The 22,081-nt window shown below is 55.4% G+C and overlaps 1 protein-coding gene across 1 annotated transcript; it reads right to left on the bottom strand.

The window, feature by feature from the left end:
• Positions 1-282: 282 nt before the first annotated feature.
• Positions 283-20,477, bottom strand: SPG7 (SPG7 matrix AAA peptidase subunit, paraplegin). Its single transcript, XM_077310766.1, has 17 exons — positions 20,286-20,477; positions 20,036-20,132; positions 18,887-18,976; positions 13,753-13,994; positions 12,942-13,081; positions 11,386-11,488; positions 10,322-10,447; positions 9,738-9,900; positions 9,128-9,301; positions 7,603-7,727; positions 6,258-6,360; positions 4,871-4,981; positions 3,857-3,972; positions 3,588-3,744; positions 2,579-2,742; positions 1,988-2,065; positions 283-1,415 (listed from the first exon to the last, which is right to left on the bottom strand). Exons 1-17 carry the CDS (start codon positions 20,460-20,462, stop codon positions 1,200-1,202), a joined length of 2,382 nt encoding a protein of 793 aa, XP_077166881.1. The 5' UTR covers positions 20,463-20,477; the 3' UTR covers positions 283-1,199.
• Positions 20,478-22,081: the final 1,604 nt, after the last annotated feature.

Below are 22,081 nucleotides of genomic sequence, written 5' to 3'. Positions count from 1 at the left end.
TTCATGCCCCGCTGGGAGCCTCCAGGAGGCATTGGCCTTCCAACGCGGCTAGTCAGGGCACTAGACCAACAGGCCTTTGGTCTGAGGATACAGCAATACTGCCATGAGTCACATTGAGTTATTTCTGAAAGCAGGGCATCATGGGATATGCAGTAAGTGGTGTGTCTGTATGTGTGTGGTGTCCCCATCATCCCCCTGTGGGCCAGCAAGGGCATCCAAAGGGCAAGTCTGCCCGTTATTATTAACTCATCATAAACTCAAAGTGGCCTCAGCCAACAGTGATACAGTCCAAACTTTATTTTCTTAAACTTCCAAGATAAACAGGCATTGGCAGTCACGACCTGGGGCTTCCCTGCCCCTGAAGCTACTTGTAGATGAGGCTGCCCCGTGGCAGAGGGAACTCCAGAAACGCCTCCCGGGTGGAATCGACTTCCCTTTTGGGGGGACGGCCACAGAGACTCAGGAGCTTGTGGTCTTGGCTGAGGTTTCAAGGGACACTTATTCCATGCAGGCTTCTGAACAGGCCACTAGGTGGTGGCTGCACGGCACAGATGACAATATGGGAAGGGCCGGTGGGGGAGACGGAGGCAGGGCTCCTGATCCAGAGGGCCCTACACACTTGCTGCATCTGTGTAGCTAAACATCATGCAGAGAGGCCTTTGAAAGAGGATGCTGGAGAACTGCATCAACGTTGCCAGGAGCAGAATATGGACGAGGTTCATTCTAGGACCAAGGCAATCCGCCTGGAATTAATTCACATCGGCAGGGAGGATGCAAATGGATCTCGCTGATCTCATCCCCTCAACTCATTTGCTCAGTGAGAATCAATCCAACCTTTCACTGCCTCCAGGAGCTCAGGATAAACGTTTGGCCCCAAAGCATCACTCTGACCTCCAATCAGAACTGTGATCTGCTCAAAGACTTGTAGGCTCTCTCTCTCTTTTGCTTTCCCATAACATTTGTGGCCATAGGCCTCACAGGGCCATCAAGGAGCTCCAATTACATGGCAGGAGGTCTGGCAGTCCAGTGACCCATGAATATATGGTTGCCTTCGACATCTTGGAAATGATGTCTCACATCGTACCATGCCACAGCTCATTCCCACAGCCCATCCCAGGCAGCTGACCAGAGGGGCCCGCACACATTACGTGCAACGGGGGCAGGTAGGCGTTTTGGCTGCTCCATGCCATGGCCCGGCTTCAAATGGGGTGCAGGTTGGGCTCTTCCTCCTCCTCCTCCTCTCGCCTGGGTGGCTGCTGGGGGGGCTCTTCATCCCCTGCATCTTGTTTGTCTCTCTCGGCTTCCATCCAGCTCTGAGGGGCAATCATTTTCTTGGGCCCGTGGGGAGGAGGCCCAATCAGGTCTTCGATGTCGTCATAATTGATCACTTCCTTTTCCAGGAGGGCATCAGCCAGCTAAACACAGGAAAGGTGGAAGAAGGTGAGCCCAGGAATGCACATGGGTGGCTGGTTGGGTGGGCGGGCCGAAAAACAGAGGACCTGGGCTGGGGGAACGGCTGACCCTTTGCAGCTCAGGCTCCACAGGGATAAGGAGAAACCAGGGCAACCAAGCACTCTCTGCACAGGTGTGTGTGGTTTCAGCAGCTTCACTCTTCTGTGCCCATACACTTCAAGGAGCAACCTGGAGCCTGCTGCAGCCCGAAGCCAGCACATAGCAAAGGGGAAGGAAGTGCTCCTGCACAGAACGAGCATTCAGGCAAGCCCCTTTCTTCCTTCTAATGGATCCCCACCAGCATGTCCCTTAAGCCCCTGCAGAGGACAAATCCGCCTGGAATCAAGTCCTTGACTTCTGAGCACCAGGCTTCTTCCTGGGATCTCAGAGCCGTCTAGGAGTCTTGTGGCAGGGTCTAAAGGAAAGGGCTTCCTCATGGCCCGCCACCAAGTAGGACCTGAACCTGCCCTCTCCCAGTTCAAGGCCACACCACTAGAATAGGCACCAGCAATGCTCAGGAAAGAAAAAGCCATACCGTCTTCAGCTTGTCCCGGTTGTCCAGAAGCAATGTCTCTGTGCGCCTGTAGGCTTGGGCCACCAGCACCTTTGCTTCCTAGAAAGGAAATGGAAGTCAACAGGAATAGTACAGCATTCCCTGAAGTGAGGGAGGGCGGAGCTGTTTCGACTGCTGAGCTCTCAGACAAGGAGCCTCGCAGTGTCCCCCAGCACCACCCAGGCACAGCCAAGAGTCTGAAAGCAGGTGGGAAACCTGGGGAAGGTCTCCAGGCAGGTCACAATATTTGCTTAGGAACTAAAATAAAAGCAGGGTAAAAACCCAACAATGACTGGAAGCACAACCTGTCCCTGACAGGGCCAAGGCCACCTGCAAGGAAAACTTTTTCAGGTAAGCCTTCACAAAGCAACTTTCCCAGGGGGACCGTGAGCCAGCGCTGAAAAGGTTCTGGGCCTCATTGGCTGTTAAGGAGGCCTTGCTGAGCCCAGCCAAGAGGCTATTTTGAGAGAGGCTGAGTACAGGAGACTGGACCCAGGTCACTCCATCAGCTTCCCAGGAGAGCGGGGGAGAGAGCAAGCCGTTGGCAGCTCTGAGGTCACAAGAAGAACATACATGGTCCATGATCTGCTGGAGTCCTTGGCTGAAAGGGCGCCGCCCAATCCCTGTAGTGTTCTCCTCGAGAGGGAAGGAAAGGTGTCCGATGTTGGGCACCATCCCATATTGTTTCACCATGGCATAGGCGATCTTGGTTACTTTTCTCAGGTCATCTTGTGCCCCTGGGCATGCAAAGGACAGAAGGACAGTGTAAAACAGAAGGAAACCTCTCAGTCCCTCCCATGGGGCTTCAGTAGCAGAGGCAAAGGTTCCAGGGTCAATCCCTAGCATCTCCAACTAGAAAGGACCATGCAGTAGATTATGGTCCCCAACCTTTTTCGGACCGGAGATTGGTTCTTGGGGAGGGGGGAGGTACGGGTGCACCGGTGGGCACAAATGTGAGGCACGAAGCTGCTGCGCCTGTGCATTTGCACCCACCGGCGTACTGGCACCCACACCTCCCCCTGCAGGATGGCCCTCGCTGTGCTGGGAGTGATCGGCCAACGAAGCGGCCAATCACTCCCAGCAGTGAGCGCCACACTGCGGGGGGCGAGGGAGAGGAAGGTGCCTCCCTCCCCCCCTGCCGCAGCCTGGTACCAAGGGTTCCACGGACCAATGCCGGTCTGCAGACTGGGGGTTGGGGACCCCTGGATTATGGGATCTGAGCTGAACAACTGAGGCTAGCCCAATCTTGTCAGGTCTTGGAAGCTAAGCAGGGCTGTCCCTAGCTTTGGAAGGGAGACCAGGGAATACCAGGGGCATGATGTGGAGGCAGGCAATGGCAGACCACCTCTGGACATCTCTTGCCTTGAAAACCCTACTGGACCACCACAAGTCCGATGTAACAGACCCTTTTCTTCGCCTGAGATCCTGGAGAGTGGCTCCCCATCTGGGTAGACAACACTGGCTTTTATAGACGGAGGACTTGATTCAGCAGAAGGCGGATCCTGTGTTCATGCGAGGCTTCCTCAGGCTTCTGCACAGCCTCAATCAAGATCAGCCTGTCTGCAGAAAGGCCTCTCCTCACCTGTGGTCACTTTGTTGAAGGTGATTGCCTCGGACGCCCTCCCTCCCAAGGCCATGCACATCCGCTCGCAGAGCTGGTCCTTGGTGAAGAGGTGCTGCTCCTTGGGCAGGATCTGAGCGAAGCCCAGGGCAGCATTGGTGCGAGGGGCAATGGAGACCTGCAGCAACAGGAGGAGGCACGGAACACACAGAAAGTCGCTTCGTGGGGAAAGATGCATCATCCTCAGCCCAGATTCCCACAACCGAAGTCAGGGAGGGCAGCAAACGTACCTTCATCACGGCCTCTGTGTGTTCAAGCAGCCAGCCCACCAGGGCATGTCCGGACTCATGAAACGCCACCACCCTCCGCTCCTCCTGGGACAGAATCTTGCTCTTCTTGGCAGTTCCTTGAGACAAATAAACACAAACCTTCAGCAGCTCCTGTCTCTCGGAACTTGGACTTCAGAACCTGAGAACACAAGAGTCTCCGTCCCTCCATTCATAGGTAGGGCTAAGACAGTTCCAACAAGAGCTAGATTTGAGTCTGGCAGCAGCAACATAGGTACAACAAAATGTTGGGGGCGTGGGCATTTGAGAGTCAGAGCTCTCTTCATCCAATACAAGTCGGAATGGAGATCTCTGAATCCTTATATGTCAGAATGGTGGGAGGGGTGCAGGATGCACATTGTAATCAGCTTTAGGGGTGGGAATATAGAAAAGTAGCATCTGTAATGGGATAACAATCCTCTCTCCCTGTTCAGCCTGGGGCACAACTCTTCTACTGTAGACCTCCCCTTCCCAACCTAGCACAGTTCCAATAATACTTGCATGGAAAGTGACCACAGGTTCCTTCTAGAAACCACACAGGCCCAAATGTCAACTCTTAAACCTTGATCTACGCAAGCAGATGTGTGCACTGGTGAAAATGTTGAAACAAAAGGTGACTGTGAGGGGGAGATTCCTTTAAATATCTCCCCAAAGGAGGAGGCAGCAGGTGACCCACGTAGGCTCAGCTCTCCTCCCACAAAGGGATCTTTTCAAAAACTCAGAAAAAGTCAGTCTGCTTTGCTGTTGAGCAAACTGTGGACAGCGCTTCGACTGCGGCAGGGAAAGCAGTCTCCCCTTGTCTGGGGTGAGTAAGAGGTCTTCCTCGGTGCCTGGCTGCACATCAGATGCCTGCACAGAAGCAGGCCTCATTCATGGTCCATTCCGGCTTCACACCAGTCGAGCTCTCTCTGAGCAACTCTCCCGGCAGGCCTCGTCTCCTGCATTAGGCTCACAGACATCCCAGGAAAAGAGCCCCACCTGCAATGACTCTTTCCACCGCATACTCAAAATTGAAGGTGTCAATCGATTTGTGTCCTTCCCTCGCAGCGTGAAGAGCTGCCTCGTTGCAGATGTTGGCAATGTCAGCGCCTGCGGGCAAAGCAAGGCATGAAGCTGATGGTCCTGTGCAGGTCCCCAAGCCCTTCTTGCCCTCCCATTCTCCCCCACACCATTCAAGCAATGGGGCACTGTAGGTGGGACACTGTAACCCGCACCACCTCAGGGTAGGAAAGCTCAAGAGCAGACAGCTCTATGGGCAGCCCCACTCCGCAAGCTTAGCCCCACCCTGACCAAGGGAAAGCCAAAACAGACATCCAGATCGTGACCTGATCCTCCCAGATCTCCAGAAATAAGGCAAACAGCAGGAAGCTGTCTGCTCTTGCTTGCAAAACTGGTGCGGTGTGTCCCTGCCCCCCTCCGGGGCTCTCTCTGCTTGGCATTCATCCCTGGTGGCAACAGGACAGCGTGGGAAGAGGGCCCCGAAAGGACTAGCAGAGCAGACCCAGCACATGCCACCTTGAACGGCAGCGGCCGCCAGAGAACGTGCTGCTTCTGCGCTGTGTGTGCCGGAGTCCAGCCACAAGACAAGCCCAGCTGGCCTCGCCAAGGTGTTCCACGGGGGAGAGTCAAGAGCAACTCTTGCCTGGTCTCGGGCCTAGGTGAGATGCATGGGCAGCCCAGGAACACCAAGGCCCACCATTCTTTTTGGTTGTCCACAATCACGCTGGCCTCTCCAAAGAAGAACACACACCTGTTCACACTGTGCAGGTGGCGTGGGAGCACTCACAAGGCTGTGCAAGGCGCAGACAGTGGGGGCTGAGCAGGGGGAGGCACACAGGATATGCCAGTCACACCACAAACAGGAAATCCAGAGCAAAGGACTGTACTTCACTCCAAGTCTGTGTGCCCGGGATATCAAAGGCAGGCTGAACCCAGCCCCCTTTCTTCATCTGGGAAAGCTGCGTTAAAACATGCTGAACTAGAAACCTTTCCCCAGGTTATGGCTTTGATTCCCTACCGGCTAATTTCCAGAATGCCTAAACAGAGGAGGCAGCTCCTGTCCCACAGAAAGCAGGGTCACACAGGGGGTGCGCAGTTCGCTTGGCAGAAATGGGGGCCAAAAGTGGCTGGCAGTTTGGCAAATTCATGTGTTCCGAACAAACTCCTGGGAGGCCTTGGCCGGTGCACTTTCCCAGAGAAGCCTTTCTCCAGCCCTCTCCTAGCCAGCTCCTCTGGGCAGAGGGAAGCCACTGTGGGTGGGTGGGAGGGAGCCAAGCTGAACCGGGCAGAATGTCCCTTGGGAATTGCCTGAAGCCCCACGGTGGAGGACAAAAGAGGCAGCCTAGCGGCAGCCAGTCTCACGTACCACTGAAGCCTGGAGTCAGTTCAGCCAGCCGCTGGGAATAGAAGCTGCCCACCTGGGATAACTTCAGGCCCTTCAGGTGCTGCTCAAAGATCTCCCTCCGCTCCTGTAGGCAGAGAGGGCATTTCTGTGGGGCAGGCTGTTAACGGGAGGGTGACTTTTGCTTCCTCGGCAAGAATAAAAGCACAGGCTGCCCCTGCCACCCACTGTCCACTACCTGTTGGACGCTTGGGTCTGATTCAGCAAAGCCCTTGTTCCGCTCCCAAGATCTCCGAACCTCTGAGGCCTACCCAATCTGTGTTCCGTGACCCTGAGCCTACAGACCTGCTATGCGGGTTCACTGAAGCCCGTGGGAGAAGAGGCGGCAGTCTGCTACCCCTCCATCCCGTCTGGACCGGGACAGTCCCAAATGCACCTTGCACTGACATTTGCCCTGGTTTGTAACTGCTGCTAACTTGCTTTGGAAAGGAAAACGGGGTTTACATGTTAATAGCACAGTAAGCAGCAAAGGTTCTGCAGAAAAGCTGCAAAGGGCAGCTTTCCAAGAAGAAGCTGCTGAGCAGATTCAGATCTGATGTGATCAGACCTGGACTCAACAGAGAGGTGGGTAGTTTTAAAATTGATATATATCATTGTAATGTAAAGATTAATATTTGCCTGTTTATTACATCCTGTTTTGCCAGCTCATCCCGCAGCACCCATGCTGAGAGGGCAGTTCAGTCTTGCTGTTTTCCTGGCTTCCACAAGAGCAGGTCACCCCTCTCATCCTGGGCAGCTCAGCCTTCCAGCCCCTCGAGGTCTCCCATAAATATTATAGTCCCGTGAAATGCAACCTCAGACTTAAGGGCCTGGCCACAACAGGGGAGGACAAGAACCCAAATTCCCAGTGGAGCTCCAGGGGAGGGGGCTGAAAGACCCGCCCCCTGTGGGAAAACAGCCATGAGGATGTTGCCCCTTCTGCCGCCCTCTGCCACCCACAAGGAAGTTCTCAGTTTTGCCGGCCATTCTCTCCAGGATCCCTCCTTCCTGCCCAACGTTTTAATGGCTGTGTCTTTGTATGCAGTTTTGACTCCGTTTTGTAATTGTTTTTATGCTGCATGTTTGGGGGGGGTGATTTTAATGGTTTTAATATCCATTTGCCACCTTGGTAGCTCTTGTGAGCAGGCAGAAAGGCAGGACACACATTTAGTGAACACATAATTAAGCAATGAGAATCCCACTCTTGCTACGGGTGGTGAGTCAGGGGGGTTCACCGGACCGTGGCCTGCCTACCAAGCCGTTGTGACGACGGCAACGTTCCCCAGGACTGGAATCTAGAACTCACAAGGGAAGCAGGCCCAGATCATACCTGCAGGGTGGGCAGGTCGATAAAAATGTGACGATCAAGCCGGCCGGGCCTCATGAGAGCGTTATCCAAGATATCTGCCCGGTTGGTGGAAGCCAGCACTATGACGTGGTCAGTGGTCCCCATGCCTGCAAAAGAGAGCAGGTAACGCATGGAAATGCATGGACTCTCACCTGGGCAGCAGGCCTGGAAGATCCCACAGGGCAGGTATACCGGCAGGAGTCTGCCAAGTCGAGGTCTGAGAAGAGCACGAGGGCACAGGCCCCCTTGGACAGGGGCAAGGGCCGGCATGAGAGAGGCCCTGGCCACGGGACCCTCCACGGTCTTCTTTAAACCGTTTCTCACGTGACGCGAGAGAGAGAGAGTAGGTCAGATACCAGGCGGCATGCTGTCCTTGCGACTCCAGTTCCACGGCTGGCAAGAAGACACGACCTGGCGTTACCTGTGTGCAGACCACCCCCGCAACCCATCTGCCATTCATTTCTTTGGTGACCACCATTATCTCAGCCGATTAGCTGTTGTTGGCATTTCTTGAATGCCTTGTTAGTTTACAGGTCCATTTTAGCAGCACGGTGAGGGTGGAGGGTGGAGGCAGCCGTTCCCAGGCGTGCTGCAAACTCTTCTTTGGAGAAGACCTGCCCCCGAAGGACGGTAGGCGGCTCATGTCCTTCCAGTGCCGCCCTTGAGATGCCTCTTCCGCCAACCGCCAGCTTCCACCTGCCTGCAGGGGGCTGCTGAAGCAAGCGCTGGAGGAGGAGGAGGAGGAGGAGGAGGAGGAAGCACAAGCAGTTTCCAGGGCAGGAGCGAGAGGAGCTGGAAGCCAGGCACGTGGGCAGAGCGGCTTCCCTCCCAGGGCCAGATTAGCGCAAGCCGATCGTTAGCTGCTTCGCTGCTGGGAAGGCGTGCTCCCAAAATAGATGCACTGCCAGACACGACGCGCTGCCTTGCCGTCCTTGCCACGGACAGGGTCAGCACTGGCTGCGGGAGGAACACTTCTGATGGCACGACAAGCTCGTGCCTTTTGGGCCTGCCCTTGCCAACCACTGCCCAGCTTCCTCTGGCACCAGCACGGCCGGTGCAGAGGAATTCGGGCAAGGGCAGGAGTTGGCAGACAGCAGGAGACCAGGAGGAAGCTCCCCAAGGAGGCAAACTGTCCCACAGGGACTCTGAGACCATGTCCAGGGGGACTCCGGCTCTTTCAACCAAGGAGGCGTTTGAAACTCACACTACTCTAACTGGTGACAAACGCGACCAGCTGCCGATGCCGAGTCCCAAGCTTTCCTCCTGCGAGGAGCCAGCTGCGGAAACTGCAGCACAACCATGCTCAGTGGAGCCCTTCTCTGAAGCACTGCTTCAGAGGACAGGAGGTGACCAGAGAGGCATCTCCTCTGCTAGTGTCTGCAACCAGGCCAAGGGATCAGCTGTCCTGCTACAGACGGGGCAGGAAGGGGGAGGGGAATCTCGTGGCAAAAGGCACGTCTCTTTTCCTTTGGAAGACCTCTCCAAGGAAGGAGTCTGGACTACTGACCGTCCATCTCCACCAGCAGCTGGTTCAAGGTCTGCTCCTCCTCGGTGTTGGAAAAGCCAGCCACGTTGGTGGAGCGCTTCTTGCCCACGGCGTCGATTTCGTCGATGTACACAATGCAGGGTGCTCGGGCCTGGGCTTCTTTGAAGAGGCTCCTCACACGGGCAGCCCCGAGACCTGCAGGGGACCCACAGACAACGAGAGCTGCTGTAGGACGAGGTGCTGGGTGGCGGCAGAGATCACAAGCAGGAAGAACCTCCAGTGCTTTCCCTTGGGTGGTCTCTCCCATGCAGGGCTCCCTCCCAAACAGGGCCAGCCTCACTCTCCATTCCAAGGCGAGATCCCACGATGATGACTAGCAGTAAGGGGCAGCGGGACAGCCGGTGGAATCAGAGCCACCAACCGGCCAAGAGAGTGGGCAAGTGGAATCTCGTGCAGGCTGCCCTCTGAGAGTCCCAGGGGCAGCCTGGAGTCCAACTCTGTCTTGCAAGAGCACAGACTGCGGAGACCACATTCCTCCTGTCCGTGTCTGGCACCCTGCGGGCTCTGAGCAGAACGGCTGCTGGAGGGACGGGGCAAAGGCTGCACGGGCTGATTGTGCCCCAGCACTCACCTCCAATCACCTCCACGAACTCGGAGCCAGCCATCGCCAGGAAAGGCACTTGAGCCTCCGTCGCCACCGCTTTGGCCAGCAAGGTCTTGCCGCAGCCTGGGGGGCCGAGCAAGAGGGCCCCTTTGGGCACTTTGGCTCCCAGCTGCAGATAACGCTCCGGGCTCTGGAATCCGAAAGTGGGGCTTAGCTGGACCCTTGTGCAGCAGCAGCAGCAGCCAGGAGAGGGCGCCAGTCCCAACTTGCTAAAGCTATTCCTCCCCACAGGCAACGTCCAGGAAGCAGGCCCCCAAGCCAAGACAGCTGCCGATCTGCAGCCCCACAGACCTCTCACCCAGGCAGAAGCCCTCTGCTCCGGCCACCTGGAATGAACCAGGTCCACCACTCCTCACAGCACCCGCTGTGCCACGTGGCTGAAAGGACCCCTTGGCACACCTAGCCTCAACTGCCTTCTGAGCTCTTGGCACCCTCATGGAAACCGCACTCCCCACCAGGACAGGGCAGGGGAGGATCCTCTTAGAGCGGGCTTCCCCACCCCTCGCCCCATGCATAGTGGTACTCCGGGCCCCGCCTCCTAGAGGCCCTACCTTCAAATAATCCACAAATTCCTTGACCTCCATTTTGGCCTCGTGCATTCCTGCTACATCCTTGAAACGGATTCCTTTCCCGGATTTGCCGTCCACAACTGTAAATCGGGCCATTTTCAGCTGATTCTGAGAAGTGAGAGGAAGAGCCCTGAAAGCTCAGGCAAAGGAGGCCCCAGGCAGCCCTCTCCATCCCGGGCCTGTTCTTTGGGGGCCACTGTCCCCATTTTGAATCCCCCACCCCGCAGCAACAAGGCCAGGGCTCTGCTGACTCAGCTGCTGCTGCTGGAATTGATGCAGCCTGCTGGAGAGGAAAACTGACTGCTCCTGCTGCCAGACTGCAGCCCAAACCAACCCCCAGCATTCACTCCAGAACCTCCACTTCAGCCAGGAGAGTCAGGCCCCATCAAGCCTCTGCAGCTCCTCAGCTTCCAGAATGCTGCCCCAACCAAGCAACAGCAGCGATGGAGGCCAGCGAGAGAGCAGCCAGGCCCCCATCCCAGCAGCCACGTAGCTCAGCACCCTGGGCATAAATGCTTATTACTCTTGGCCCCAAACGGCCACTAATGCTGGCTTTCCAGTGCTGCCTGAAGCAGGTGGCGTCTGAAATGCCCAAGCTGTGCGTACCAAGTGGCCACCTGATGAAAGGGGCCCGGAGGTCCTGAGACTTCCTTGCAGGAAGCTTCCTTGGCTGGGGCAGCCTTGCTGGCCAGGCGGACAGAGATCCCCAGCCTCTCCCCAGCCAACGCTGAGAGGAGAGCGCAGGACAGGAGGCAAGGCGGCCAGAACTCGGCTTAGGCAGCTGTAAAGGCTGAGACGTTACTTGGCTGCAAGCGAGGGGATTTGTGCCGCCGCCACCCGCAAAACCTGCTGGCAAGACAAAGGCGGAGGAAGTGCTGTTCCCAGCTGCAATTCATTAGTCACTTTTGTGAACAGCCGAAAGGCCGGCCCAGCACATTCCCTGAGCTCAGCCCCCCCCAACTGCCTGGTCTTTGGCCCGGCTTCATTCCTATCTGTTGTGGTCTTTGCTGGGTGGGGTGAGGCCAACTGTCACCAAAGCTACTTACAAAGGCGCTGAAGCCCCCTTCCCTTCCGGCCACTCCCACCAGGCGGAAGATGTACCAGAGGATGCTGACGCCCACGGCTGCCATCCCCAGGGCGTAGAGAGCACTGCGGAGTCAAGCAGAAGCCAGGATTAGGCCCCAGCAGGTGCCCCTGCTTCCCGGAATCGGCCTCCTGCTCTCCCAGAGGCAGTGGCTGCCCCAAGGCAGTGGCACAAGGCAAGGGTGCTCTCCTGCTGCTCTGCAGGGGGGTTCCAGATGTGCCGAGAGCAGCTCAGCCACACCCCTCCACATCAAGTCCTCAGCAAATGCATTAAGGTTTGGCTGCTCTACGAAGCAAGTCCTGCCTGCCCTCAGTCACCAAACAGCCCGCTTTGGGCGGACGGAGTCCGGCCTCAGTGCAGAAGAGGTTAGGATTGCTGCAGCCAGCCGGTGAGCCTGTGGACATCGGAGAAATCCCGGAAATCGGGCAAGCCTTTCGTTTTCCTATCAGTCTGACAGAGACCCAAAACAAGGGACAAGGCAAGGCTTGCCCAGGGAACTAATTCTGGCTAAGGAAGCATTTCCTGGCAGTCCTCCTCTTTCTCTCTTTCTCTCTTTCTTTCTTTCTGACTACTGGGGAAATTTGTCAGCTGGAGACAGCAAGATTTCATAAATCACTGGTGGCCAATAAAAGTTGCTGGTTTTAATGGGAGAGGAAATAAGTGACAGCAGGAGGAAGGAAGGCAAGCCCAAGGGCAGGTGCTTGAGAGGGGCCAGACACAAAGCACACACCAGGGGCCAAGCCGGCTTCCCTGTCCCTTTCAACCAGCCTCCGGTCTCCTCTTCACTGCTGATGCACACGGTGGGCTGGCACTGAAAGCCCCGGCCTTTGCGGAGCCTCCTCCGGGAGGATGGACCGGGGCTCTGTGCCAGCGTCTCTCTCTCTCTCTCTCTCTCTCTCTCCAGCAGCAGCACTTACTTCCCATTGACTTTCGGGGCTTTATTATCAAAGCGGTTTCTGCTCAGCGTGGGACTGTGAGTCAGCGTCCGCCTGGGGCATGGTCAGCCATTGTTCTCATGGGCAAAAGCTGGCTGCTTATTTTTATAACACTACAAGCCAAGGCTAATGTGGTGGGGCCTTAAGGCATTCACTCCGCTGGTCAGGCTACGCTGTGATCGCTGGCGTGCTTCCCAAGCCCCCCGGGCAGCATCCGCTCAGGAAACTGATCAGGATGCTTTTCACAGAGAATGGTGCCTCTCTCCGAGTGGTTCAGGCTGCCCACCGGCACCCCCTCCCCTCTCCCTCCCTCGGGAGATTATCTCAGGCTACAGAAAAATTCAGGGGGGGGGGAGCAGAAACACCTCTTTGCTCGAGAACCCTACAGGACACTGCACGTCCCATGCATGCGTGGCTCACGGTGGCTGCTGATGCCCTGCCAGGGGCCACCGACTCCTTTTGGGAGGCTGCGTATGCAACTCCGGCAGAGCAGAAGAGGGGAGGGTGGGAAGATTGGAGAGGCTGCGCTCAGGCAAGGATGCCTGGCCAAGTCAAGAGCAGCTCCCTCGAGAATTCGGCATACTTTCCAAAGAAGCCGGTGCGCTTGTAGGAGACGGGGATCCTGTCCTTCACACTGATGTTCAGCTCGTCCTCGGCTGCTCGCAACTTCTCTTCGAACTTATCAATGTTGGCCACCTGCATTCGGTACACCAGGCCCAGCTTCTGGAGACACAGGACAGAGAGCAACGTGACCGCATGAAGGGCACAGCAAGAACGCCTAGGAAGAGGGGCAACACCCACACCAAAAGGGGAGCAGATGGAGCCACTGGATACCCGAACCAGTTACCGCACTTTGTGCTTACAAAGAGGAAAAGCAGATCCAGAATTGACAGTTAGCCCGTTTCAGTTAACGTAGAACTAGGTTGAGTTTCACAGTACCTTTCGCCTGGCGGAATGCCTACGGAGAAGTGCTTGAAACTCAACACGTGCAGGATTTTCCCTCCCACAGAGGAAGGCCCTCCTGACAGCTCATCTGGTGGGCACACGAGAGCGGGCTTTTCCGTGATTATGGAAGAGCTTCCCCAGATATTCAGGAGGCAACTGACAAACATTTTATTTAGGACCACGTTTGAATAATTTAGTTTTTATTCATTGGCCAACCCTCATCAGATTTTAAACGGCGGTCTTGTAGGTGGGGCTTTTTTGTAATTCTTGTTTTATTTACACTGCAGGCCACCTTGCGTTCCACAAGGCAGGAAGGCAGCTAATAAATGCTTTAAATATAATAAAGCTCTGCAGCCAACCCTGAAATTCCTCTCAGTGCTCCTCACCTACTTCCCAGCACACCAAGAACTGATCCTGCAGTGGGATTAAAGTGGGGGGAGGACACTCACAATCTGTCCGAACACGACTGCCCCCGGATGCAGGTAGATTTCCACAATGTCGCTCTCGGGGACCACCCGGACGCGCTGCACCTCCCCTTTAGCCAGCATCTCGTTCACAAAACGGGTCCAGGAGATGTTGCCCCCACTGGTGCTCAAGGAGTTCAGCAGGCTCAGGATGATGGCCATGAAAAAGAGGGTCCTCAAGCGATCCCGATACATCTGGTCTTCCCTTTCCTGGCGTTTCTTTTCCTCTTGAAAGGGGAAGCAGAAGAGTGCACCAAGGTCAGCTTTTTGAAGGGGAGACGAGAACAATCTTGCCCTAAGCCACAGACCCCACACCGTGTATTTCATGTCCCACATTTCATTTGCAGAGAGCTAGCATCTGGCTTGTGCACTGATATCACGTTACGCCTCCCTGTTCCGGTGACCAAGGGAGGGGAGGCAAGAAGCGAGGCCAGCCTGTGAGGGTGGATGGGAAAGTCTGTTTCAAACTGAGCCAGCCTCTCAAGAACACAGAGTGTCTCTGGGTCTGGAAGGCTCCCAGAGGAATGCTTGCTCGGAAAGCAGGAGACTGCATTGTATGAGGCAGGGGAAGACCAGCTCTGCCCAACTTTGTGCTCTGAGTCCATGGAGATGAGTCAGGCAAAACAGCGGGTACAAAGCAACCCACAGCCTGCGGATGGTGCTCTCCTGGAGTGCACACCGGGCAACGACCCGCCTGAAACCAACAAGGCGTCTTGGGCAGCAGCACTGGAACTGGCAGGGAGTTCACCATGGCGCAACAGCACACCCTGCAGCCTCTTCCTCCAAACTGTACTGAAGAGACATCACGGCCTCTGCCCGGTGCCACTGCTCTGCATTCCCTGGCATTTGCTTCATTTGGAGGCGGGGAGGGGGGGGGACAAGGGGACAGCACCACATGAGGCTTTCACAAGAGATCACTTGGAACAAAGGCAGGCAGGCACAACAGCAAGGTAGAAACAGCTTGCCCCCTCTTCTCCAGGCCAGCTGATCTGCTCCAAGCTCCCCCCCCCAGCCCATGGTGGGCAACGTACCCTTCTCTCCTGCCACCCAAGGCCTCACTCCGGGCTCTATTCTGTGCCTCAGCAGCATTGCCACAGTATTGCCACAGCCAGAGACTACCTGTGGCTGCTGTTTAGTCTATTCTTGCAAATGCTACAAATCTGTCACTTGTAAAATGGCCTACAGTTAAAAACATGAGCAGCATGCAAAGGGTTAAAGGCCTGTTTCCCTGCAAAGTCAGCTCCCAGCGACATACGTCCATGGCCCCTTCTGCTTACCAATTGGATCGGATGCTCCACACGCACCCTCCCCCCACAGCAACATGTCCTGCCCAAGAACCAAATAATGAGAAATCTTAAATAAATTACAGTTCCTTTGTTGGCACATTGACATGTGGCAGCCCTGATTAGATTTCTTTGCAACTCTGCTAACAAAGCTTTTGTCAGTAAACACCACCAGTGAGACCCATCCCACAATAAAGACCCCGGAGTCCAGATACAGCCCCGTCTGCTGCCCCCCCCCCCCCCCGCCAATCAGACACCAGCCTCATTTTTCACTTGTGGCCCGCTCTGTCCTGCACCCACAATGACCTCCTCAAGAGCGGAAGCTCCCTCTGAACAAAGACAGTTCAGGGACTGGGCTCCCCCCCCCTCTCCTCTCCTTGCTGCTCCAGAGACCTCAGTTATCACGAGGACCCAGACAAGCTGATGTTCAAGGAAGCCTTTGGTTAAAGGAGAGCTGTGATGTCAAAGGAGAGGAGGAGAAAGAGAAAAGCCCCATCATGACTAAGGGAAAACATATGGAAGAGCCAGAAGCAAAGGGGGCAGTGATGGCCCAGAGGTCCTCTCTCATGGAAGCATGACGGACAGCAGCCAGTGACAGTCATCTGCTGAAACTGCCAAGGCAAACTCAACAGACCATCAAGAGCTTCTGAGCTCTCAAGCTGCCTGTTGGTGGCTCATAGAACCACCCCCTCCCCATGCCATAAGGGGGGCCAAGGCCGCCGGGGCCCTCCGCTACAAGCCCACTTCTTTTCCTGCAGCACTGGCTGCCTCCCACTGACATGCAGAGGAAGCTCTAAGAAGCGCCCCCCCCCCAGTTTCAAAGGCAATTGAGACAGATGCATCACATATGTTGTTTGATCACTGGGGCCTCTTCTGGTGAGCAGTCAGAACTCTGAGGGGGCTGCCAGAGATCTTACAGCTGCATGGGAAGGCAGCAGCAGAGGATTCCAGCAGCTCCATACAACAGCCAGCCAGGCCGGCCGGCCGGTTTCTCTGAGCTGCTGCCACCTGGCTCCCTCCAGCTCCCAGCAGCCCTGCAAAGGTTCCCCAAAAAGAAGCCCTGCCTGAGCCGGAGGAGGCAGCAGCAGCAGTAGCAGCAGGACTAGCTCCAGACTCCCAGTCTAAGAGAGCCTTCAAGGAGGAATGATTTGCTATTAACCCCAACCCTGACCTCCCTGATTAGAAGCAGGCAAGGGCTGCGGTGCCAGGCCAAAGAACACTTCTGATCCCCCCCCCCACACTGAGGACTGCCCTGCCTCCCCCCCCCTCTTCATCCATCACTGGAGGAAGAGGCACGGCAGCACCCACAGGTCATGGGCTAAGCATCCTGACAACCCCACATCTTCTGGGCAGGCTGCCGGCTGCCACTCTTGCACACGGCCTTTCTGGCACCAACAAATCCAGTTCTTAAAAGGGAGCTGCAGGAAAAATCTCAAGGCATTTCAGCAGCTCTTCCTTTGCTCCCAGCCAAGGGCCCATGACCCCCTTCCTACTCTGAAGGAAGAGATGTCCTGATGCGAACTGTGATTATTACCCCATGATGCTAAAGCAGGGGCCGAGGCAAGAAGGACAACTCCAGCAAAGCCCCTGTCCTCCTCCCTAGATGTTGGCATTCATACAGAGAGGTGGCCAATATCCTAAATAACTCTGCATTGATTTGGTTTTGAAACAGGCTCTGAAAATTCAAAAGCAAGAGCCCAGCAGCACCCAAAAAACTACCAGTATTGTGGCTGAGTGTATCAGCTTCCATCTGAAGAGGTGAGCAGTGACTCACGGAAGCTGACATATTTTGTCTTGGGCTTGGGATAGCGATGTTCTTGTGCTTTTCTCTGCCATGGATCCACCATTTGTCTTATCGTGTGCACGCAGGAATGGCAACTATCTGCCTTACTGCATTTTTGTTCAGGCAAGCAGCAACTTCCAGATAATCAGCCGTGTCCCCAGAGCAGGGACCAGGTTGGCTGGGAGAGAAGCGGGGCTGGGACCAGCGGGGTCTGATGGCAAGAGGCACAGACTGCATAGGAGGCAGGGCTCTAGCCCCCATGGCCCTTTCCTTAGTCGAGATATTTAATAGCTGCCTTTCCTCCTTACAGAGCTCAAGGCAGCTTACAACACAAATTTAATACACAATACATTTAACACATTTCAAAAATTTAAAATCATAAAATTTAGGACTGCTTTGATCAGATGCAGTCCTAAATAAAACATCAGCTGCCAGGTAAAGATCACCAATGAAGGGATCAGGCACACTTCCCAGGGGAGGCTTTTCCATAACTGTGGGTCTGCCACTGAAAAGGCCCCCTCTCGTGTGCCCACCAGACGGGGCAGTTAGGAAGCCTCTCCCTGTGATCTCTGTTCCCTGCCAGGACCGTATGGCAGAAGACGGCCCTTCAGCCACCAAGCCACGTAGGGCATTAAAGGTCAAAGCTAACACCTTGCATTGGGCTCAGAAGCGGATTGGTAGCCAGCAAGGTTACTATAACATCAGGATCACATGCTCCTGCAGCAAAAAGCTTTCCCAATAACTGCCAAGGCCCCACGGAAGAGGCGCAGTTGCAGCACTGCTGCAGTTCACACAAAACAGGGGAACTTCCAGCACCTTTGGCAGCCCGCCAGAAAGCAGGGCCTGGAGTCTCCAGCCACAAGGCAGCCAAGAGCCAAGCTGCTTCTGGGCCAGAGGCTCTTCCAGCTTCTCGACATGGAGATCCGCACACACATGTGTCATAGGAAGGGCAAATCTCTCCCTTTTAAAACGCAGGGTCAAATTACAGCAGGCAGAAAAGGAAATAACAACAACCGAGGCTGCTCAACTATATTAAGAAAAACTGCCGAAAGCTCTAAGGGAGGAATGCTGTGCTTGGGGGCATTGCTGGGCCAGCCTAGACGCAACATGCAAGGTGCTGCACAGGGGAGAAAAACATGGCCAGGCCACTCTGACGCCTTCTGTCCATAGAGTAGGCCCAGCAGAGCAAGCTGCAAAGGCTCCGAGTCTTCTGCGAGTGGCTGAAGCCCAATCAGAAAACTAAAGACGTCACAGGCTCTGTACAAATGTCACTTTTCAAATCTGGGGGGGGGGGAGGTCAGCATCACCTCTCCCTGCAGTAAATACAGAGCCAGTATCACCCCCATTGCCCAAGGTGTTGATCCAACCAGTGTGCTCTGCTTTGCATCTTCCAAATGCGGACAGCCTTACGGGAGGGAAGCAGCAGCTGGCTGGCTGGCACCCACAATCTCACTGGAACCAATACTTTCCCCTCCTCCATCCACACAGCAGCTTTGGAGTTGTTTTAGAAATTTTACCTAGTTCTATTAAGAGTGGGCAAACACATCACACACACCAGTGGCCTCTTGAAGAAAGAAATAATTTAGCCGGATAACCCACGTCAGTACATCAAGACCATCTTTTTCAGTGACGTTAAAAGTTTGTTTCGACAAACACACCACGCTCTCTTCTCCAATACTTCAACCAAATGCGACATCTGCGTGCAAGAGGCTCCCCAGAGTCCACAGAGCCAGGGTGCACCCCCCTGCTTTTAATGCAGCAATTTACTAATTGGTGAGCTTACAAGAAGGGCCTGATGTCCACTTTTTTGGAATCATTCAAGATCCTCTGGATTTATCCTTATGAGCCACGGGGCAAGCTGGTGCCTGGAAATGCATTGACACCCACGGGGACCACTACACGAGTCTCAACATGAACATAACCCATGAGAACTAGCTCCTTGTTGCATATTAATAAGGGCACAGAAAATTATTTTTCAGTCTGCAGACAACCATTCCCAATGAGAAGTTTCACACTGAGGAAAAAAAACGAAAAACCACACCACTGAACATACCCTCATCTTCCTCCGGGGATTTCCCTTTGGATCCTTCACGACTTTTGTCATTGCGATGGGAATCAGAGGTAGAGAAATAGAATGTGCCACCTATAAACAGAAATATGGTCAAAGATGTGCCTCTCGCATGAGCCCCGGGCAAGGAGGTGCGTGGAAAGAAACCAGCTTCCAAGTCACCCTGGCTGCACGCTGTGAGCTATAGCCCAGGTATGGGGTTGACCTTCTGGCTGTCAAGTCTGCCTGCAGCCCCTGCTCTTTCTTCCTCTCCTTGGCCACACCACCTGCTGGGAAAGTCTCAAAGTTGCTCCACTGGAGAGAGGAGGAGGCAGTGCATGGATTCCCGGTAAAGGATCCCTCTGCAGCTCTGGAAGGGAACAGTCAACCACAGGGACAAGGACTCCAAAAGGCAGCTTCTCCTGCGGGTCTTTATGGCCAGTGGGTCTCCTGCATTACTCACCATTATGCAACTTTGTGTGTTGCTAAAAGCTCTGTCTTGTTATGTAGTTGGTGTGATTTTTTTTTGTACAGAACTTTTAAAAAGTAACAGACTAGCCAGAAAGAGGGAAATGAACTGGGCACCAACCTGATTTTTGCCCATGGCTGGTGCCACAAAACGCATCCTTCTGGTCAAGACAATATTATTGTCTGATTGATATAAGGCCACTCAAGGCAACTGCCATCCTGTGGCGGTTTACAATGTCAAAGTAATTAAATCACAATAAAACCCTGCAAACCCCCCCCCCAAAAAAATACAAAACAATAAACAGAACAATAAATGGTGGCATAACTACAAAAGGAGAGTCCCTCCGTCCCACCTGGACCGCTTTAGGCTGGGGATCTGGGCATAGCCTAGGCCGGGGGTAGTCAAACTGCGGCCCTCCAGATGTCCATGGACTCCAATTCCCAGGAGCCCCTGCCAGCGTTCGCTGGCAGGGGCTCCTGGGAATTGTAGTCCATGGACATCTGGAGGGCCGCAGTTTGACTACCCCCGGCCTAGACAGTACAAGCGCAGGGGTTAGTCTCGACTCATAACAAGGGTGCCCCCGCTGACCACCCCGGTCCTCTGCCCGGCCCGCCTTGCAGGCCGCGGGGGAGCCAGAGAGCCCTGGCAGGGCCTGGATCGAAGCCCCCGGGCCACCCCTCACTCACCCAGAAGCTTCCGGAGCGGGACCAGCCACCTCTGCGTTCCCGCCGCGGCCGGGGAGAGTCTTGCAAAGGCCGGGGAAAAGCTTCGGGCAAGCAGGCTCTGAGGGGAAGGCCGCACAACGGCACCGTCACAGGCCGCACAGCCGCGGCGCCCCGGCAGCCCCCCCCCGCCGGCGCCAGGCGCCCCGGACAGGCCGAACCAGAACCAGCGCCCCCCCCCTCCCGGGCCCCCCTCCCCCTCCCCCGGGCTCACCCGCAGCACCGGGCCGGACCAGGCGCTGCGCGGGGGGGCGGGGCGCAGGCGGGCGCGGCTCCCCCAGCCCAGGAGGCGCAGCAGGGCCAGGCCGCTCGAGCCGCCGCCCGCCGCCATCTTGGACGCGGGCAGCCCGGCCCGCCCTCGACATGGCCGCCACGGACGCCCGCGGGGCATGCCGGGAACCCCCGCTCAAGGCCCGCCCGGCCCGGCCCGGCGCCAACGGGAGCCGCGAGAACTGCGGGCGGAGCGGGCGTCGGAGCCCGGCCAAGGGGGCCTTTGCCGGGGGGGGGGGTCCACGGTTAGAGGATCCCCGGGACACCCCCCCACCCCACCCACGGGCGCGCTGAGTCTCTTTCCACCGGAGGAGGGAAGGAGGGAGGGAGCCCAGCCGTAGAGGAGCAGATCCGGGCCCTCCTCCGGTGCGGGGCGACGGGGCAGAGCGCTGTGGCGGGAGCTGGGCTAAGAGACGTCCCCGCGGGGTCAATGACCGGCCTCTCCAGCCCGCAGGTCGCTCATCGGACTCCCCTGCAGAGACCGTGGCTCGGGCGGCTCTTCCGTCAACCAACTGGGCCTTGCTGTGTGGAAACAGAAGAACCGCCTTTTGCAGGACCCTCCTGCCGGGGGACCGCAACTCGCCTTAAGCAGGATGCCGGCAAGGCCGCAGCTCTTCCCTGCCAGGCAGCGGCTCAGCTAGACCTCGGGAAGCACCGTGGCCACAACCAGGCCAAGGAAGTTGGCTGATCTCTTCTGGGACGTGCCTGGGGAAGCCGGCAGATTCTCGGCCTAACCATTAGTATGGTGCTTGCACCCTTTTTATTTTAGTATTGATGGTTGATTGATCAAGAACGTACCTTGGGGACCTCTTCACCAGCGGCCTCTCTGCAGCATCATTCTCACAACGCAGCAGGCAGCCTGGGCCCAGGAGGACTCCAGTCCTGGTGGACCACTTGAGAAAATAGGAGAGGTTCAGCCCTGTGCGTGTTAGGGAATGCAGCTGAGTCTTGGGCTTGTTCTTCAAAGTGGAGGCCTCCTAGGCCAGTCTACAGAATGGCAGTTGGAGCTCACTTATCACTGGTCTATCCTGCCCTTCGCCAAGGGCCAACATATATGTCTCTCTCCACCTCCAAAACAGCCCTGCTAAAATGAAGCGGGCTTCTAACCAGTCAGAGGGCCAGACCTAGCTCCTTTCTGCAAGAGCTCCAGATAAGCTCTGTTTCAGTAGATGATAGCAGAAGATTTGAAATTCAATATTTAATAAATGTAAAACTTGGGTTTTACATATGTTCACCATCTCTCTATTACTAATAGTAATTGTCTTTACTTAAGCAACGAATCACCATTAAAATGTGTTTTAATAGTCATATTTAATTTGTTTAGTATTCATCTTGAAGAGTATGGAGGCAACAAGTGGGATATAGTAATTAAGGATGTTACCAGCAATATGGCATATGCACACAACACATAGTGTGGACCCAGACCCCACCATGTTGCGTTGAGGCAACACATGAAGATATTCACCTCTTGCTCTATTTCAGGGGTAGTCAACCTGTGGTCCTCCAGATGTTCATGGACTACAATTCTCATGAGCCCCTGCCAGCATTTGCTGGCAGGGGCTCATGGGAATTGTAGTCCATGAACATCTGGAGGACCACAGGTTGACTACCCCTGCTCTATTTGACATTCCACTGGGAATCAAATTCTTAAAATAGAAATATTTTGGATTCAGAATTGATGTGGCAGATCGAAATGCCTTTTCCCGTAAGTCATAGCCTATGTTAATATCTCTTATTTTT

The sequence above is a fragment of the Paroedura picta genome, chromosome 14 (genome assembly GCF_049243985.1).
Source record: "Paroedura picta isolate Pp20150507F chromosome 14, Ppicta_v3.0, whole genome shotgun sequence".
In the NCBI taxonomy this organism is placed as follows: domain Eukaryota; kingdom Metazoa; phylum Chordata; class Lepidosauria; order Squamata; family Gekkonidae; genus Paroedura; species Paroedura picta.
This window is presented reverse-complemented; position numbering and strand designations above follow the sequence as displayed.

What these genes read in the sequence shown, in the direction of transcription:
- SPG7 (XM_077310766.1), bottom strand. Translation starts at nt 20,462, where the DNA reads ATGCCCCGCGGGCGTCCGTGGCGGCCATGTCGAGGGCGGGCCGGGCTG. An exon ending in GGTGGAAAGAGTCATTGCAG is followed by an intron (nt 3,973 to 4,870) that starts GTGGGGCTCTTT and finishes ATTTGTCTCAAG; the next exon opens with GAACTGCCAAGAAGAGCAAG. An exon ending in ACACAGAGGCCGTGATGAAG is followed by an intron (nt 3,745 to 3,856) that starts GTACGTTTGCTG and finishes CTGTTGCTGCAG; the next exon opens with GTCTCCATTGCCCCTCGCAC.